Source organism: Arvicanthis niloticus, chromosome 9 (genome assembly GCF_011762505.2).
Source record: "Arvicanthis niloticus isolate mArvNil1 chromosome 9, mArvNil1.pat.X, whole genome shotgun sequence".
NCBI classification, from domain to species: domain Eukaryota; kingdom Metazoa; phylum Chordata; class Mammalia; order Rodentia; family Muridae; genus Arvicanthis; species Arvicanthis niloticus.
In genome coordinates, this window is record NC_047666.1 from 56,135,030 (window position 1) to 56,154,045 (window position 19,016).

General features: G+C 51.1%; 1 protein-coding gene across 2 annotated transcripts in view; it reads right to left on the reverse strand.

Annotated features, from left to right (window-relative positions):
- Nucleotides 1-18,716, reverse strand: part of Ret (ret proto-oncogene) — a 44,256-nt gene extending 25,540 nt beyond the window's left edge. For both annotated transcript variants that reach the window (XM_034511973.2, XM_034511975.2), the window contains exons 1-4: nt 18,409-18,716; nt 4,426-4,689; nt 2,076-2,363; nt 473-717 (exon numbers count right to left, since the gene is read on the reverse strand). In XM_034511973.2, coding sequence (XP_034367864.1) covers nt 473-717; nt 2,076-2,363; nt 4,426-4,689; nt 18,409-18,481 — 870 coding nt within the window. In that variant the 5' untranslated portion in view covers nt 18,482-18,716. The remainder of the gene's footprint in view (nt 1-472; nt 718-2,075; nt 2,364-4,425; nt 4,690-18,408) is intronic.
- Nucleotides 18,717-19,016: the final 300 nt, after the last annotated feature.

Here is a 19,016-nt window from a genome sequence, read left to right on the forward strand (position 1 = left end):
CCAGAGAAGTTAGTTCCCTTCTTACTGAGCCTAGGAGCAGGCTGCAGAGTGGCCTGGTGTCCAGCAGGTGGCAGTAGCATACCACCTAGGCTGGTCAAAGCAGCATGGGCAAGGACATCCTCTCATAAGGCACTCACTCCTGAGACAAGTTGCCCAGCTTCCAGCAGAAGGGAGTACTCTCCTTTTTGCCTGGTCAGGTGAGCCAGAATGTTCGCCCCAATGCTCTCCCCCTGGGGCTCTTGGCCTGATTAGACACAGTCTAAGCACCCCAGGTTCAGGTCTTCACAGTCAGAGTGTAGTTTACTGCTGCCTATCTGGCTGGCAGTCAGCCAAACAGACAAGACACAAAGGACAAGTTGAGAGGCACGTGACTGGATGGCTAGTAGATTCAAGTATAAACTACCGATGGGGACAAACACCAAATAGGCACAGGATAAGACAGATAGGCAATCAAATGCAACTGTGGACAAACCTCCTTCCGCTTAAACTCCACCACAGCACTGGCAGTGCCCACACCTCCGGAGAAGGTGGGCGCCGAGTCGTCCTCATCGTACACTGTCACTGGGAAGGACACAGTCACCTTCTCTTTGTTGGCACCCGTGCCTACTACTACGCACTCAGCCTCCAGCGTATACTTCTCCCGAAGCTCCCGATCCAGCGCCCAGCGAGTGCTCACCTCCAGGCAGTCTGGGTCACAACGGAAGGGCAGACTGTCCCCTGTCACCAAACAGAAGGAAATTCCACATGACCACTGGGTAGGGGTTGGGGCGTGGCCTCCCTTCCTCATGGTTCTGCCCAGAGTGGAATGGCAGTGGCTGTCTGTCCCTCTCTGGCTCTGTGGGGATGACACTCATTACTCCAAATGTAGGCTGTTTGAGGTTTGTGTCTCCTACTTTTTGTGGCTGGAGCCTTCACTCATGCAGATGGGCAGACAAGTGTTGGCATGAGGTCAGGCCTCTGTCGTGGCCTGGAGGGGTGATGCCCAGGAAGGCAGAGAATAGGCAGAGGGCAGCTCTAGCTATGATCTGGTTTACCAACAATGTTTGCCAGTTTTAAAAATTGCAGACATGGTATTTGCTCATTTCAGACAATGTGAGAAACATCCCAGTTCCATGACTTGAAAACAGATACTGGGTGTCTGGGATATGACTGACATTCCAACAGGTATTTCTGGATATGGGATTTGCATTCCTGCTGTATTCTCCCTGGGATTGTGACCTGAGATTGATCTCTTGGAGCCTTCCTTTCTTCTACAGCAAACAAGATGACAAAGGGTACAGGTCTACTTAGACAGAAGGGCTAGCTCCCCAGAAACGTCTGCTGTGCTTGCCGACACTAACAGAACCCTTGGAACTGGGCTCAAAACCCCATCTCTAGCTCAGAAGAATCATTCTGGGTCTCCTTAAGAGCATGCCAGGAAGCTCCCCGATTCTCATGCCAACTCCAGCCTCGTGCCAGCCCATCCTCCCAATCAGGAGTCTGTCCTAGACCCTTCGGTCTCCCTAACTGCACCATATACTACCTACCCTGACCCTGAACTGTACCCAACACAGGAGCCCAACTAAGCCTTTTTAGATGCAAGTGGAGACTTTTCATACCTGCCCTCTGACTTCCATGGTTCCCCATGCACTAAGGAAAGAAACCTTGAAATATTCCCTGACATAACCAGCCTGCCCCTGTTCACCTCTGTCCTCCCAGTGGCTAACTGGATTCCAACCACCAACGGTCTCACTTGAGCACCCTCTGGGGTCAGAGCCATCTGACACCAACCCACTTGGTTTAGCGGCCCTGCCTCTCTGTTCTCTCAGCTTCTCTCTGCTCCTCACTCCTTCAAGAAACCATCCAGTTTCTTTGACACATTCACGGGTTCTATCCTCCAGATGACTAGAGGCTTCAAGGCAGGCAAGATGCCAGACCGTTTGTTTACAGTTGACAGTTGTATCCCAACCTCCTTCAACAGTATTTGGCTGGTGACAGACATTCAAGGGATACTGAACAGTAGCTAAAAGAACACATGGCTCACCTTAAGGGCTGATAGCATTCTACCTCCCGTGCACCAGGACAAAGGAACTCACCTTCTAAGAGACTGTACTTCACACTGATGTTGGGACAAAGGAACTGCACGGGTAACATGTGGAACCGGTAGAAGGTGCCAGGAGGTCTGTTCTCCCTGATGCGGAAGGACACACCTGTCTCCGGGATGCAGAGATCCTGGGCTTTGAAGGAGCTACAGTTTGGGAAGGTGTCGTTGATGAAGGAGAAGTATACACGGGCACAGCTTGGCCAATGGCATTCTCCCTCTCTCTGGGCTGTGGACCCCAGGAAGACTTGTAGGAAGATGGTGAGCAAGGGGAAGCCACCATCTGTAGGAAGAGAAGAAGACAGCCCCCTTTCAGTTGAGGAATGAAGAAAAGGGGCAGGAATTCCAGGGTTCGGTGTGGTCCACAAGCCTCAGCTGATACCTCCCCATCTCTGCTGCCTGGTGCTGAGGCCTGGAAATCAGTAGCCCTCTTATCTGACTCTTCTCTCTTTCCGGTTTCTGCTCAAATGATCCCTCCTGAAAGAAGTGGCCAAGCCCTGCCTGGGGCTAAGGTTCCCAGGTCCCTGCAGGTAGGTGGCCTCATAGTGTAGGCTCCTGCAGGCTTCTGGGAGCTGGATTCCCCACCCCGCACCCCCCACCCACCAATCATCAAGTGCTTTGCACAGACTTCATCAACACTCAGTGGAAGAATTTCCAGTTAAGTTCTACCACTGAGGCACCATAGTCCACTTTAGTGAGGTCTCGCCTTTGGCAGAGGCAGGCATCTCCTTGGGCTTCCACCTCATGCCCAGCAGGTGGCTACAGGGTTCAGTTTGCTTCCCTTAGCCTGTGCTACATTGTTCCGATGACCCCGCTGTGGCTAATATTCTCTGAACAAACTGTCCAAATTGCGGTGTGCTTCTTTCCTGACTGGTCACGGCAATGCTCGAAAGTGAGTGGTGGAAGTCTTTAGGGAACTGCAGGTTAACAGCACACGGCACCCTGACTTCCACCAAGGGACTCTCATTCTTGAGATTCCCTTTATGGTTCAGGAGGGAGACAGAGGAAACAAATGTCTTTTAGAACCAAGGGACACTGCAGAGTACTTCTTCCAGGAACTGCCTAGACCCATGGTTCTCAACCTTCCTGATGGAGTGACCTTTAATACAGCTCCTCACATTGTGGTGACTCCCAATCATAAAATTACTATTTCCATGCTACTTCCTAACTCTAATATTGCTGCGCTTATGAATAATAATGTAAATTTCTGCTCTGCATCCCTTGAGGTCTCAATCTACAGGGTGACAATCACTGACCTAGACTATGTTGGCAGGGAACTGTCCATCTCGGGCACCCTCCCATCTTATTGTCCTGGCTACTGTGGTGCTTTGAATATGCTTGGCCTAGGGAGTGTGGCACTATTAGGAGGTGTGGACTTGTCGGAGAAGTGTGTTGCTGTGGGGTTGGGCTTTGAGACCCTCCTCCTAGCTGCCTGAAAGCCAGTCTTTCTCCCATTTGCCTTCGGAACAAGAGGTAGAACTCTCAGCTCTTTCTCCAGCATCATGCCTGCCTGGATGCTGCCATGCTTCCCACCACGGTGATAATGGACTAAACCTCAGAACCTGTAAGCCAGCCCCCAATTAAATACTGTCTTTTATAAGAGTTCCCTTGGACATGGTGTCTTTTTACAGCAATGGAAGCTCTACCTCAGACACTGCTCCAGTCAGACAGGTCAGTTATTCTACTCTGCCTCCGACGGGAACTTAAGGATGTGTGAGGCCTCACCCCAGAGGAGGTCCTGAGAGGTGTAGGCTACGAGGTGCATACTATTACCATCCCTTGTCACACAAGCCACTCAGATCCCCATTCTCCCCACCAGGGGTAATGTCCTATGTGACCTTGACTGCAGCTCCAGCCTTAGCTTTGGGCTGCTGCCTAGGTTTCCTTCTGCTCTGCCTCCCTCCTGGACACCCCAGCCAGTCTGTTGCAGATGGGGAAACAGGATTCCTACCTAGGACCTGGTACTCTTCAGCAAGTTCTAGGTCATCAGCTATCATTAGCTAAATTACTGCCCCTCCCCAGGGGGGGTGTTTCCAGCCCCTCAGAATCACTCTCACAACTTGTACGCCCTCATCAACCCACTGAAAATAGACTCTGTCCCACACAGAGAGAGTGCCAAGTCATTTGCATGGTTCTCCTAATTCCCAATAGCTTCAGAAGGTAATCAATATTTCCAAAGTCATTTGGGTCCCTCATTAACTGGGCACAAAGCAGCTGCCTTTACCCTGCACCTTACACCCTTGACCACAAAGCCATCCCCAGCCTCAGACTGGCAGTCGAGATGAGGACAGCTTAAGGGCTAGGTCAAGGTGGAGCGGGGATGGGGTGGCAGGCTGTTCTCTCACTGCGGATGCTGAGCTGTTCCCAGGAACTGTGGTCCAGGCTCTGATTGAGGTAGAGAAGGCCAGTAGTCTCATTGATGCGGATCCAGTCATTCTCATGCAGCCGTGTGCGGTAGACGCCATAGAGATGCTGGCCCAGGCGGAAGCTTGGCACTTCTCCAGGGGCATCTCGTAGGGCATGGACATAGAGCAGAGGTGTGCCAGCTGGCTGGTCCACATACAGCCTCTCCCAGTAAGCATCCCTTGAGAAGTAGAGTCCCAGTGGGGCTGTGGGAGACATGAGGGTGTGAGTGGGGGTGGGAGAAACAGTTTCTTTGTGGATAAAAACAAAAACAAAACTAAAATTCTAATCCTAGCAAGAATTTCTTACCTGTAGTTCCAAGAACACGAATGTAGCTAAACACGACTGGCAATTGCACCACATTAAAGCAAAGAAAGAAAAAGAAGTAGGTGGAGAAAGTACAAAATAGTTGCAAAATGATTCTCTGTTATCCAAGTACAACATGACCCAGGATCACACATGGTCCAGGAGTTCAAGGATTGTTTTGCAGCACACCACCTGGACCAAGAGGAAGTTTCAAAGACAAGAGATACTGCCAGACTATCAGGGCAGGCAGCAGTCCCCAGAAACGAAAGAGCACTGTGTAAGAAAGCAACTGATCTCTATCAAAATATGCTCTTACAATACAACCCAGCAAGTCCACTCCATTTATCCAGCAGAAGTAAAACTACCCATCCATCAAGTAACTGAGTATTAAATGGTGAGTTACTCATGGCAACCAAGAGCTAGAAACAGATGTCTTTCAGTGGGTACTCAGGTAGGTAAACTGGCACATCCGTACCACAGGATCCTGTGACAATGAAAGGGGATGGACCACTGGTACCCACGTTCACCTGGGTGGGTCTCACAGACATCCCATCCAGTTGAAGCATTCAGGCAGAACTGGATTCTCATCAAATTCCAAGTGATTAATCAGGGTGGGTATAGACAGTCTGGGAATGGCAAAAGGAGTGGTTGGGAGGATGTAATAGCACATGTCCTGATGAGGAGAGATAGGTCATGGGGGCATAATCCATCTCCTGACACTGCACAGCTAAGATGCATGCTGTCTTCTTCAGGGTTTGTATTCCTGCACAAAACATCATGACCAAGAAGCAAGTTGGGGAGGAAAGGGTTTATTCAGCTTACACTTCTACATTGCTGTTCATCACCAAAGGAAGTCAGGACAGGAACTCACACAGGGCAGGAACTCGGAGGCAGGAGCTGACACAGAAGCCATGGAAGGATGCTGCTTACTGGCTTGCTCAGTCTGCTTTCTTATAGAACCCAGAACTACCATCGTCCAGGGATGGCACCATCCACAATGGGCTAGGCTCTCCCCTCTTGATCACTAATTGAAAAAATGCCTTACATGTGGATCTCATGGAGGTATTTCCTCAAGGAAGGTTCCTTTCTCTGTGATAACTCCAGCTGATGTCAAGTTGAAACACAAAACCAGGCAGTACATATGCCTTTCTATCTCTGACGGCTGACCTTGGTTGTCAACTTGACTGAATTAAAAAGCACCACAGAGCTTAGTGATACCCCCACACACCGGGTTTATCTGTTAGGGCATCTCCAGAGAGGATCAACTAAGGGGACATCAATGTGCATCTGCCCTGAACGTGGGCTGCACTGTTTCATAGGCTGGGAGCCTGGATGGCATTCTTAGAACATAAGAGAGCCAATGACTCGGTCTCTGCCTTCTGCCCTCTGTGATGTGAACTGTCACACTCCATTTTGTCTGTCCAGCCACAATGGACTGGGCCAAAGATATTTATTTCCTTTTAAGTTGTTTCTATGCATTAGTTTAGTCATAGCCATGGACACTAACACAAGGCAATGAAAATTTCACCTAAAAAGACGATGGACTAATCAGAGATGGACTAATCGGATGCTAGCCTAGGCTACAGCTCATTTTACTGGACTGCTGATTTCGTGTGTGTCCAAGAACATTCAAATAGTGAGAGCTCTTTTGAAGCCTTGTGCATACTGCTGGTCAGAAGGTGAAATGGTGCAGCTGCTACGGAAAACATATGAGGGTCTCTTGAACTACTTAACACAGACTTCCCACAGGATCCAGAAGTTCCATCTCTCAGTATTGTCCCAGAGGTTTACACACCCATTCCATAGTGGCATCAATCGTTAACAGCCAAAGCTGGATGCAACTCTGCTGCCTATGGTGGTGACACAGAATGTGGCATGAACATCACACACATCACTCAGCCTTGATTTAAAAGGAAAGACACTGATACTGTACTGGCTAGATCTGCGTCAGTTTGGACACGCTATAGTCACCATAGAGGAGACAACTTTGACTGAGAAAGTAATGCCTCCATAAGATCAGGCAGCAGGCAAGATGTACAGCATCTTTTTAACCACTGATTGATACGGAAGGGCCCAGCCCATTGCAGGTGCCGTCCCTGGGCCGGTGGTCCTGGGTTCTAAAAGAAAGCAGGATGAACAAGTTATCAGGAGCAACCCAGTAAGCAGTATCTCTTCTTGGCCTCTGCATCAGATGCTGCCTCCTGGTTCCTGCCCCGTTTGAGTTCCTGTCCTGACTTCCTTCAATGATGACCTCTGATGTAGTCATACACCAAATAAAATGCCTTTTCCCTCCCCAGCTTGCTTTTGGTCATGGTGCTGCATCATAGCAATACTAAACCTTTACTAGGACAAATGCTGCTGGCAAAATTCAACCAAGGGGCCGGAGACATGGCTCAGCAGTCAAGAGTCCTTTCTTGTCTGGCACTTAGTCACAGCAACAAGAAAATAACACAGACATAAGCTGCTTGTTCTGAATCACTTGGCTGAAGCCACCGATGAAGGCCAGGGAGGGCAGTGGGGTTTTCCTAGGAAGCATGGACAATATCGGGTACCCAAGAGGGTTAGCCCGACCTGGAGAGCAGAGAGGACTGGAGAGAGAGGACTGACTGGTAAGTTCAGGAAATAGAGAGCTGGAAGAGGCAGATGCTAACAAGAAGTCTAGCTTCTTAGGGCTAGGACCGCAGAATGCCTATCAGAAATGATAGGTTGAACCAGCGTATGGATTCCAGGCGAGACTGTGGACTAAGTCTGAGATGACTGGAAGAGTTGGGGCATTGGCTTGGACAAGGGTTATACCAAAGACATTAAGCCCTTCCTCCTCATAGGGTTGCTGGGAGCAAAATCTAGTTGGTAGACATGAAGGTCTAAGAACAATGGCGGCTGCCTGCTGTCATTTCCATCCACAGACCTGTATCTCCATTATCTACCGTCACCATCAGCACCATAACCACTATTGCACTCATAACCATCTCTTCCATCCTTCCTACAACTATCAGCATCACCTCTAACGACATCTTCAGAATCCACGCACAGAGATACTGCTTTAAGTCTGGACCGACCCCCCCCCACCCCCCGTGTAGAGCAGAGGACTCAGTGTGTGGTATTTCCTTAGTTACCTGTCTTGATGGGTCACCAGTGTAGGGTGGCTGGTAGCCTGACGGAGAGCAGCTGGACAGAAGACACATGGTGTGGAGGGGAACTACTCCTGGCTTGACACTGTGCTCTCCCTGCACGACCAGGCACGGTCGGTCCTCACGGGTCCTGTCTCCTGAGCTGGTGCTGTAGGCCATCATCATCTCTCACAACGCTGTTAGTATGACCCCCAGTGCTCAGCCCTCACAGCATCATATGGTTCTCTGCTTTGGGTTGGGCGGGGGAACCTACTGCACAGCTGAGGTTAGGGCTTAATAGCTGTCCTCTATGCAGAGACGTGTTCTTCACGGAACACGGGCACCGGGCTTTATGCAGAATGCACTGCAGCTACCACCTGCATGTCCATGCCCACCCAGACCAGCTGCACCGGCCTCACTGACATGAAGGATGCTCCCACCCAAATGTGATTTCCCAGCTGCTGCTGACTTAATCGTGGGTCTTGCTGCCAGTTCTTTCCGGCTTCTATACAAAGGAAACTGCCAATTACGTTACAATTAATTTCTTTCCTAGGGCAAGGCCTGGCCACCCAAGTGGCCCGTGGATGAGCATGTGTGAGTGACCAGGCCCCTTTGGCTCTAGGGCTCTCTCTAGTACTTTATGGCCCTGGGTAGCTGTTGCTGCTGCAACTGGGCCAAGGCCCTAGCAGCTTTGACCCTGATGACTCTGGGCAGTGCAGCTGTTCTCCCACATAACCAACGGAACACCATGATGCAGAAAAGTCCACTTGCTGAGGGACCACCCCACATACCTCAAGCTCTTTTCTAACCCTCCATCCCAACGCCCTCTGTGTCACCTTCCATATTCGCCAATGGGATTTCTATAGTGCCGTTTTAAGCACATCAAAACACTAATGGATGTTAGGGTCCCTGTCTTACTGAGCAATAAACCAAGACAGAGCATGGCTCCAGGCCACACAGAGTGATTTAGGACTCAGCCAGAGTCTGGCCCAGGCTCCTTTGTTCAGTGACAGCTGTTCATATAGTGCTTGTGAGAAACCAGGTCACAGAGTCCCAGGAACCAAGGGCCATCCACTTATACGCCTGCACTACCAGGCTGAAAAGGCCACCGCAGAGATTCAGCCATGTCTTCCCAGTTTCTCCTCAAAAAGACCGATGCCCCCTGGAAGTTTCTTTGGCATCTATAAACTGGTTCTTTAATATTTCAGTGAGATGGAGTCTGGGCAGGAGTCCCAAAACAAAGTGAGGGCTCAGGAAGGTGAGGCTAGGTGAAATTTGCTCAGGGTTCCATCCTGGGGGTCTGGCATGAAATGAACACCAAAGTACAGAACCCAATGTTAAGCCCTCATGAGCCCAACTCACTAGACTGAGTACTGTGGAGTCCTCCCTCTTGCACCTACAAAGTCCCAGTACCAAACATGTCAGACAGCGGAGGATGTAGTCAGATATGGAGCCCTTCCTCTGTGTGTGTGTGTGTGTGTGTGTGTGTGTGTGTGTGTGTGTGTGTAGAGGGACAGCTCCTAAGGTAGATGTACCTATGTGACGGTCCTACAGTATGGCTTCATGTGCTCATACTGCAGGGATCTGCTCTGGGTGAGGGGGATGCTGGGAAGCCAGCTGGAAGTTCAGGGTGTTCTCATCAAACACTGAGGTTTGCAGCAGGAGGAAGAAGACCACTTCAGTCTCTGGAGCGGAAGCAGCCAGCCTCTTCTTGGGATGCAGGCTAGTTTTGTGTGTCAACCTGACCCAAGCTAGACTCATCAGAGAGGAAGAAGCCTCCATTGAGGAAATACCTCCATGAGATCCAGCCGTAGGACATTTTCTTAATTAGTGACCAATGGGAGAGAACCCTGACAATTGTGGGTGGTGCCATCCCTAGACTGACAGTCCTGGATTGTATAAGAAAGCAGGCTGAGCAAGCCATAGGAATCAAGCCAGTAAGCAGCACCCCTCCATGGCTCTTGCTTCCAGGTTCCAGACCTTCTTGGGTTCCTGTCCTGACTTCTTCCAATGATGGACTACGATGTGGAAGTGTAACCCAAATAAACCTCTTTCTCCCCAATTTGCTTTTTCATCATGTTTCATCAAAGCAATAGAAAGACAGAGAAGTCCTGAGCATCTGCTCTGGAGTGGAGGGCTAAGAGCTGGGTACCTCAGAGGAGCCATTTCTGACTCCACAAGGACCCAGAGCTAAACACTGGAATCCTACGGTCTCTGGTATGGCAGAGCAGGCCAGTGCTGGACAGGCCCATCACTCGTTCCTGGATCTTGGACCTTGTTATCTCCAGTTGCAAACCCTGAGTGGGAATGCAGAAGGGAGACCGCTGCAACACAGCTTCTGGCCTGCAGCATGACATCACAGTAGCAATTACTGTAATCAACTTAGACCAATCTGCCCAGTTATTTTTAGTCTAGATAGAGGCAGAGTGAGAGGGCAGCCCTGGCTTCCCGGGCTGCCAGTTCCCTTGTTGGGTGTGGGATGGGTCACTGGTTTCCAGCATCTTCCTCTTTGACAGGGAGGTTCTAGAACATCTGCGTCTCCTGCACTGGCTGTGATGCCTTTGTTTCTGGAACATTTGTGCGCAATGTGACAAGTGCAAGAGTCCCGCTGTCCTGAGAAATGCAGAGACTCAGTGTTCAGTGGAGACTCGAGATTTACCCCTATTAGAACATCAGTGTCTTCTCTAGAGACTTTTCTTAAGTGACTGGTGCTACTGGATGAAGTAGCCTCTCAGCCATGCTTGATGGTAAATCAAATCATTTTTTGATCTCACCCAATCAAAAAATGACCAAAGGTGTTCAACCCTGAGTGGGACATTTATACTGTGATCGTCAGGGTTCTGGGGACACCATGGAAGAGAGAACAGTAAAGATGTAAGATCTGGAAGAAAGGGAGAAGGGTCCAGAGGTGTCATCTTCATGGCATGTCAGTCATTGCAAACATGATCTCACTGCAGCTGCACATGCCCTCGATGGGGCTACACAAGCCCATATGTCAACAGCCAATGATGCAGCAAGCTCCAGGGGCCCTACCGCTCCCTGTTGAATAATTACTGGCTACTGATAGGTTCTCAGAGAGGAAAAGTTCCTACAGCAAGCCCACAAGTTCCAATAGATAGTTATAGATAGTTCTAACATAGGAAAGGGACCTGTGGAGCGTTGTGGTGACAGGGGTGGGTGGGAGAAAAGAGAGGATGGTGGGTTAGTAAACCGAATGCACCACATACATGTATAAGTGGTCAAAGAAAAATGTAATACAAACAATAGTCAAAGGCTCTGAAAAGGCTTTTGTCCAATAATACGCACAACTGGACAATGACTGTGTAAACAGAAGCTTGTCCAGTCTTCGGACTAGATCACTAATTTTCAGGGGAAACTCAAAACCCAAACCACAATGAAATACCACTTTGAGCCCACTGGGAAGGCAAGGCTGCAAAAACAACAGGAACCAGTAAGTGCTGGAGGATGTGGGTGAAAAGCAACATTTGCACACAGTTGCTGAATTGGCCCCTGCCTCTGGGAAAGAGCAGATCAACAACTGCTCAAAGAACAAACACCGAAGCCTTAAACTCTTTCACTCCTGGGAAAACCCGAAAACAAACCTTGAACAGCAGGATTCAGAGGACATGCCTGGAAACATTGTTTACAACAGAAAAAGCACCTCCGGATCAAGAGAATGGATACATAAACGCAGCGAGCCAAACAAATGGAGTATTACTCACTCTTAAAGAATGGCACACTGATGTGGGCTACAATCAAGATAAACCCTAAGCCAAACTACCATACACATCACACTATTTACATAAAACGCCCAGAACAGGCAGCTCTAAAGAGGAAAGCAAAGAGGGTAACCAGAGGCAGAGACTCGGAGAGTGGGGACAGCTGCTTACTGGGTATATGGGGTATCCTTTGTGGATAATGAGCATGTGAGGGAACTAGAGGTGCCCCCTGGACACCTTGGGGTAGCCTATATGCTCCTGCACTATTCTATTAAAAATAGTTACCCTTACGTTATGTCAGTTTTAAAAGGTTTTTAAAAAAGACAATTTCAATTGACAGTCACTTCCCTCAGACCCATAGCTGTGGGGCCAGCATAGACCCCTGAGGCATCACTCAGGAAAATAGTCAGAGATGCCCACTTGGAAGAGATAGCAATCCGGGTCTGGGCTGGTTAGGTTAGTTTTGTCAGTTTGGCACAGGCTAGAGTCATCTAGGAAGTCAACTGAGAAAATGCTACCATCACACTGGCCGCTAGGCAAGTATTTTCGAGGGAATTTTCTTGATTGACGTGAGAAGCCCATTCCACAGTGTGCGGTGTCACCCTCTAGATCAAGGTCTCATCAGCCACCTTCTAAGGGGCACCGATGTGCCTGGGAAAGAGCTGGCAGAACACAACAGCACCCTGCTGCCTCCTCTCACTGTAACTGACTAGGCAGCGCTTCACAGTCCGATGGCTCAGGGGTCTACTGGCTCCACAGACTCCAGTCTCAGGCAGAGGGGTGTGGTTCCCTAAAGCACTCTAGAGATATAGTCCTGGTTTGTATTTAAAAATAAATAAATAAATAAAGCAAGCTGAGCCATAGAAAGCAAGGCAGTAAGCAGCATTGTTCCGTGGTCTCTGCTTCAGTTCCTGCCTCGACTTCCCTTTGTGATAGACTGTAAGCTGTTAAGATAAACCTTTTGCCCACCACACTGCTTGTAGTCATGGGAAACCAAACTAAAAAGGGTCCCAAGCCTAGGGGCCCATCACCCCCAGAATGTATACAGGCACACCCCAGAAGCATGTGTCCCACATGTACTCTGAACTCTCGGTCTGCCCTGTACTGAAATGGGGCTCTCTGGTGTGGTTCTGACCTCAGCAACACGGGCAAAGTGACACAAGGGCCTTCCAAGCCTGGCTCTACAAAGCTCTGGATCTTTTGGTGCATATAGCCAGGGGCATAGACCCAGGAGTCCAGCTTCTCACGAGAGAGGCCACATCTAGATGAGGGGGACATGTCAGCTGTCACATAGGTAGAGTGCCCATGTTAAGCCACAGAGATGTAGCTGGTATCTTTTCCTCAGAACTGTAAAATGGCTAAGGAAGAAAGCATTTGAAATGTACTTCAGTCTAGACTTTCTGAGGCTCTGTGGACCTGTCGGAGCAATTTTTTTGCAAAGGTGAGGACGACCTCCAGCTGAGCACTGGTGCTGAGTGCCAGACAGATCACTTACAGGAGCAAAAAACATGCCCAGGGGCTATGCACAGTAAACCTGTCTTGCCTGGGAAGAGGCATGTTTGCTGCTTGGATCACTGGTGGGCTGGAATGGATTCAGGACTTCCATGATGCTACAGATGCCCCCAGGTAAGGAAAGAGGGCCATGAAGGAAGAGTGGAGAAGACAAAGCCCTCGAGACACCCGGACTCAGTCCCCATGGTTCCCAGTCACACTGCAAAACTGTCTAAGAAATTCAGCCCATCTCCACCTCTCACTCTCCCACAGTGCATATTTCCCCAGCACTTTCTGGTTCCTTACGTTTTAAGACAGTAAAATTTCCCCTTTCCCTTCCTGGAATCCAAGTGTGAAACGTTAAGGAACATGAGGGGGTGGAATCGGTTTCAAAGAACACTGTCCAGCATCCTCCTTCTCCTGCTCTAGGGTCACACTGGCCCCCAGTGACAGCCTTGAAGAATAGACTCCAGCACTCCATGTCACAGGCGAAGAAAGACCAAGGACCACAAAGAGGGGACCCTGCTAGCTCCTGAGTCTGGAAGAAGGGGGTCCATCTGCTAAGACCTGGACCACAGGGCCACTGGTACCTCTTGCTTCAGAGCCCACTGGGTACCAACGACACCAAGGACAGGAGGCTCCACTGCTGGCTCACCAGGCAGGCAACACACCTGCTCAGGTGAACAGTTAACCTGCACCAGCATCTGGGCTGTTCTGCTTAAGTGGAGCTACGCACCAGGCAAAAGCAAACACAAGTGTTTGCTTGTGACTGGCCACCTGCTCTCCTCAGAGCTCAGGTGGTGCAGCCTCAATGGTAGCGCTCAAGGTCTCATCAGCCACCTTCTAAGGGGCACCGATGTGCCTGGGAAAGAGCTGGCAGAACACAACAGCACCCTGCTGCCTCCTCTCACTGTAACTGACTAGGCAGCGCTTCACAGTCCGATGGCTCAGGGGTCTACTGGCTCCACAGACTCCAGTCTCAGGCAGAGGGGTGTGGTTCCCTAAAGCACTCTCCAATCAATCACACAGCTGGGGAGGCCTATTCAGGGCCTCTCCATGGCTGCCTAGGACAGGAAGGTGGGTGACGGGGAGGCAGCAGCTGGGCAAACAAGGAGTAAGGAGGTGAAGTCCACAAGCTCTTTAGGATCCTGCAACCTGTCAGGAAAGGATCTGTGTTGTCTGAGAGGAGTTGGAGCCCTGCCGCAGGAGGCACAGCCTCTTCTGATTCCTTGGACACAAAGCCCTGGATGCTCTTATGAATGGGGACAGCCTGGAGTCGGCTGTACCAACTCCACAGCTTCTTATGATGAAACACCCCATAGTAGAGGGTACAGAGGACATTCCTCACACAGCAGAGGGGTAGCCACCCCCATCTCCCGCTGCCCCCGACATCACTTCCTCTGTGGTCCATGTCCAGGGCTATCTGCCAGGCTCCCCATTCCTCATTACCTTGTCTTGCTGCCAGCTGCTCAGCTCTAACAGAACCATACCTCCCTCTCTCCTCCCCCTCCCTCTCTCTCCATAATTACTAGGTGTGTCTTTTGCTGTTAGTTCCTCCTTGGAAAGCAACACTCAAGGCTTTTTTTTTTTGATTAGTACTATCAAGCCATTCATACAGAAAAAATAATGGGGAAGCAGGAAAAGAGGAAAGCATAGCTGATGGCAGGGGATTGAGGGACTAAGAGACTGGCAGCCAGGCAAGTGCCAGCCTTATCCTCGGAGCGTGTGCGCATGCACAGACAGACAGACAGACACACAGACACACACCCCTCCATAGTACACTTATGGCTACTCATCCAGAAGCAATGAATTACTGCGTGCATACAGGCTGCACTCCTAGCCAGCTCTGCCCTTGTTTCCTGGGCATGCAGTGGGCGTTTTCTTTTATCAGTCTTTCCCAGTGCCCCAGGGGTGTGGATCTCACCCTGGATGGGGGCACATGGCTGCACCACTCCCCCCCGAGCACGGCACCATGATGAAGGAAGATGCTTCTGTCAGACACGGTGCAAAGGACAATCCTTGGGTGTCTTGTCCCTACCAGCCCTCTGACTGTATATATAAAAACACAACTTCTTACAATGCCTAGAGCACACAGGCTCCCTCTGCAAGACAGCTCTGGCAGAGCCAGAGCTAGTACTCATTCCTAGCCCATGAGCCTCCCAGGGTCAGCCAGCCAGCAAGGGCAAAAACATCTCACTGAGAGTTCAGCTGAGTGATCTGCTGGGGTGTGACAGGCAGGAGCATTGTCTTCTTCCAGGTCCCTCTTCACCTCTACTCCTGGTACTGAGCTCACTGGCTTTGCTAAAGACAAAAGATCTGGAGAGTCTTAGCTTTCCATGAGCTCCAGAATTTATAGATTTGGAGAACCTCAGTTTGTTCACCTATAAAATGGGAAGAGAACAGAAACCTTACAGGGTTATCAACAGTATGGCAGGGGTAGCCGCTGTTGGTGGTAACAGGAAAGAGGATCAGCAGAGTGTTTTGCCAGGAGAAGATCCTGACGGAGGTAGCAGCTTCCAGCTACCCTTGCCTTTCCTATCTCAGGCGCCTTTTCTACAGATACAATCCTTTTTAATTAGTTTTCTCCTCCCCTGGCTAAAAGGCCATTAGCACCCCATTAGGTGAACACATCCCATTTTCTTCACGCCACCAAGGAAACAGTCACTCACTTAGCCTGTTCCTAAAGCAATCCTGCAAAATAAAGGCGATCTAGTGAATGGGCCCAGTCACTTCCCCACTTGCTGTCTGCTCTCAGGCCCCACCCTCAGGAGTCCTTGTCTGGCCCAGCCCTGAGAATGGGCTCAGCAGCTTTCGGGGAAGAGACCAAAAAGAGCCCAGATGAGCCTGGGGAACCAGGACAAATCTCCAGAATCCCCTGAGCTCAGTAAAGGAAGGGAAGAGGAAGAAACAAAGAGGGGAGCTGGGCCCCGGGCCCCAGGTGCTTGCTCACAATTAAGCTCTGGGTGATGTCCACCGATTATGGAGCCCTCACACTTACAGAAGGGCTGTCCAGAAAGGGACCTTCAGTGACATGATGACAGATCCTTTGGTTCTCCAGCTGGAGACGCTAATCAAGATGCCAAGCCAAGAAGATGAGGGGCAGGAGTCATGACAAGTAGTTGGGAGGGGGCAAGGTGCCCTGGGACATGTCGGGGAGCCCAAGACACTGTCAAGTTGTGTCTGTGTTGAGCAGTCAAAGTCACGAAAATGTTAACAGAAGGAGGTTGTCATCTCTAGTTCCTTGGCACTGGGCCCAACAGGAATGGGATAGGAGGGAGTTCATGACACATGTGGGGGTCTATGAAGGAGGGTGAGAAGGAAGCCGGGCCATGCTTATCCACAGGTCTCTGGAGCATGAGTTCACGAGAAAGGTGGATGTATATATTGATAACTTGAAACGAGGGTATGGTGCATCTCGTGAACAAGGCTCCTTTACTTCTACAAACCCACTCAAAACTGTGGGCAACAGGCCCAGCAACTAGAACACTGTATCCACACGAGGGCACTGGAGGCCACACTGTTCCCAATCCTTCTATTGAGGGACCGCACCCGAGCTCTCTAGTGGCAGGCAGTCTGGAGCAAATCAGTGAGTGTCAGAGCCGCTGCACCAGAGTCCAGGTTAGAAGGCTTCTCTAAAACCCCAATTATTTCTTTCTGGGTATGAGGCCGCTGCTCCCCTCTCTGGACCTCTATCGTGGTTTCTTAGCCACCCAGAAAGGGGTGGGTTTAAGACAGGCTCATAGTCACTGGATTCTGCAAGCGGTCTGTGGCCAACTGATTCTGAGCCAGAGGTTTCACATAGAAATCTCCCTCTACGCCTGCCAAATGCCACAGGCCAGACTCTTGAAATGTGTCCCTTAAACCTCTGGGGACCTCACTAAATTCAGGGCTAGGTAGGTCAAGGGAAGTTGGTCAGCACGTCTTCTTAGTTCATTCCCGACTACATGCCTGCACCTGTGAAGTTTAAACCAGATGACACAGGGCAGCTACATAGTGTTAAGCTCTGTATTTTGTTGGGGCCTATGACCCTCTGTAGCACTGTGCCCCACAGCACCTCAAGACCCAGGAACAGTCACTCCAATCTATTTTTTTCTCAGGAACAATTAGGTATTTATCTTATCCCCTCTCCATACTTCTCTGGAATACTTGGAGGCCCACGAATGCAGCCCTGGTCTGGTCAGTGAAATCAGTCTTCACAAGACTCTGAGCTAGAGACAAAGTGAGCACAGTCTTTTCTGTTTCCAAAGGTTGCAGAGAGAGAAAGCCCTTTGTAAGGAATAGGAGAGAGGTGGCCTGGGCTTAGTTTTGATATCAGAGGGAAACTCAGTACATATATTTTCCAGAAGGAACCAAGCCTGGGTAGGTTGAAAGGACACTAAAATGTGCAGCCAAGGGGTGTGTGTGTGTGTGTCAATATCCTATATCCTTAGGGTTCATTTGGTCAGGGTATAGGAGTGAGGGCAGTGACCGGCCTTAGAAAGGCCACACCTAATGAGGGACTCCTATGTGGACATGATGCTGGCAGCAAGCACATCATCACACTCCAGTGGCCGGGCCCAAAGCGCTGGATAAGTAAATGTCAGCCCTGGACCCTATTACGCCTCCAAAAGCCGTACTTTCAGGTAGTCCAGCCAAGTGGCGAGTGGTACAGGACTCCCAGCTGTAGGGCAGAGCTCAGACCATGTCATACTCATAGGCGAAGACACGCCGGAAAACAAACCAAAAACAAAAAAAACCCAGGCTTTTAGGTTTTTAAAGATTAGGGCGGCAAAAACACACAAGGGAAAAATAACCTTTACTAAAGACTGCCTCAGCACCTTTCAGCCAAAACAACGGAGCTACAGCAAGTGCAGGAATGAAACGCGAAAAGAAAACCAGGGCGCAGCAGTCTCCAAGTGCTGGCTCAAGTCGTGGGCTTCCCAGGGCTGCCTACCCGGTCGGTCCGCTCGTAGCTGCTTCCCAACGGCGACAAGATCTGTCCGCTTCGCCCCCGCACGCGGCCGCGGCTGGAGGCGCGACCAGCCTAGGATGCGCAGCTGCGGCTTTGGCGGAGCACGGACTACGTTGCCCGGCCCGCAGCTAGCACGGACCGGAGGCGAGCCGAGCCCCGCCCAGCCGGCGGCCCGAGAAGAGCAGCTAGCGGCAGCGACCCGGTTCCCAGACCCGGAGGCCGGCCAGCCGCGCAGCCGGCCGGTGTCAGCTAATATAGGCGCGCTTATGCGCGCGTCAGCTTCCCGGCTCGGTGCGCAGCGCTAACTTCGCCCCGGCCCCTACCGTCCCTGCCGCTCGTAGGACTCACCTTCTCCTAGCAGCGGCAGCAGCAAAAATAGCTTCAGCCCCAGCCCTGCGGCGCCGGACGTCGCTTTCGCCATCGCCCGTGCGCGCGAGGGCCGCGGTTGAGGAGCGGGCGGGTCTCAGAGGTGGGGTGCGGCGCTCAGCCGGGCCTCCCCATGCCAGCTTGGGAGCAGCGGGCACTGCGGGCGCGTTGCGTCCGGGAGCGACTCCCAGGTGCGGACTCGGAGCCGCTTTCTGCTGTTGCTTGCACCGCTCCAGTTGCGGTACTGATGAGAGAGACCTGCACTGCCGGCGCCGCGGGAGCGGACTGGGGCAGGGCAGGGCGCAGAGGGAGGGGCAGCGAGAGGGGCGGGACCAGGGGGTGCGGGTGTGTGTGGAGGGGCGGGGCTCCAGGTACAGCGTGGGACAAGGTGGGGCGGCACCCGACTGCTGCGGGAACCGTGATTTCCTCTCGGGATGAGGGCGGGTCGGAGCTGGGTACGTGTGGGTTGTGGTGCGGGTGCTGATCTACTAAAGGTAACCTGGATCCATGATCATTTGCTGGCACAGCCACTTTCTCAACCCGTGCGCCTTGCTTGCTGTTTCTGTTAGTCCTTTCCCGCCGCCCAGAAA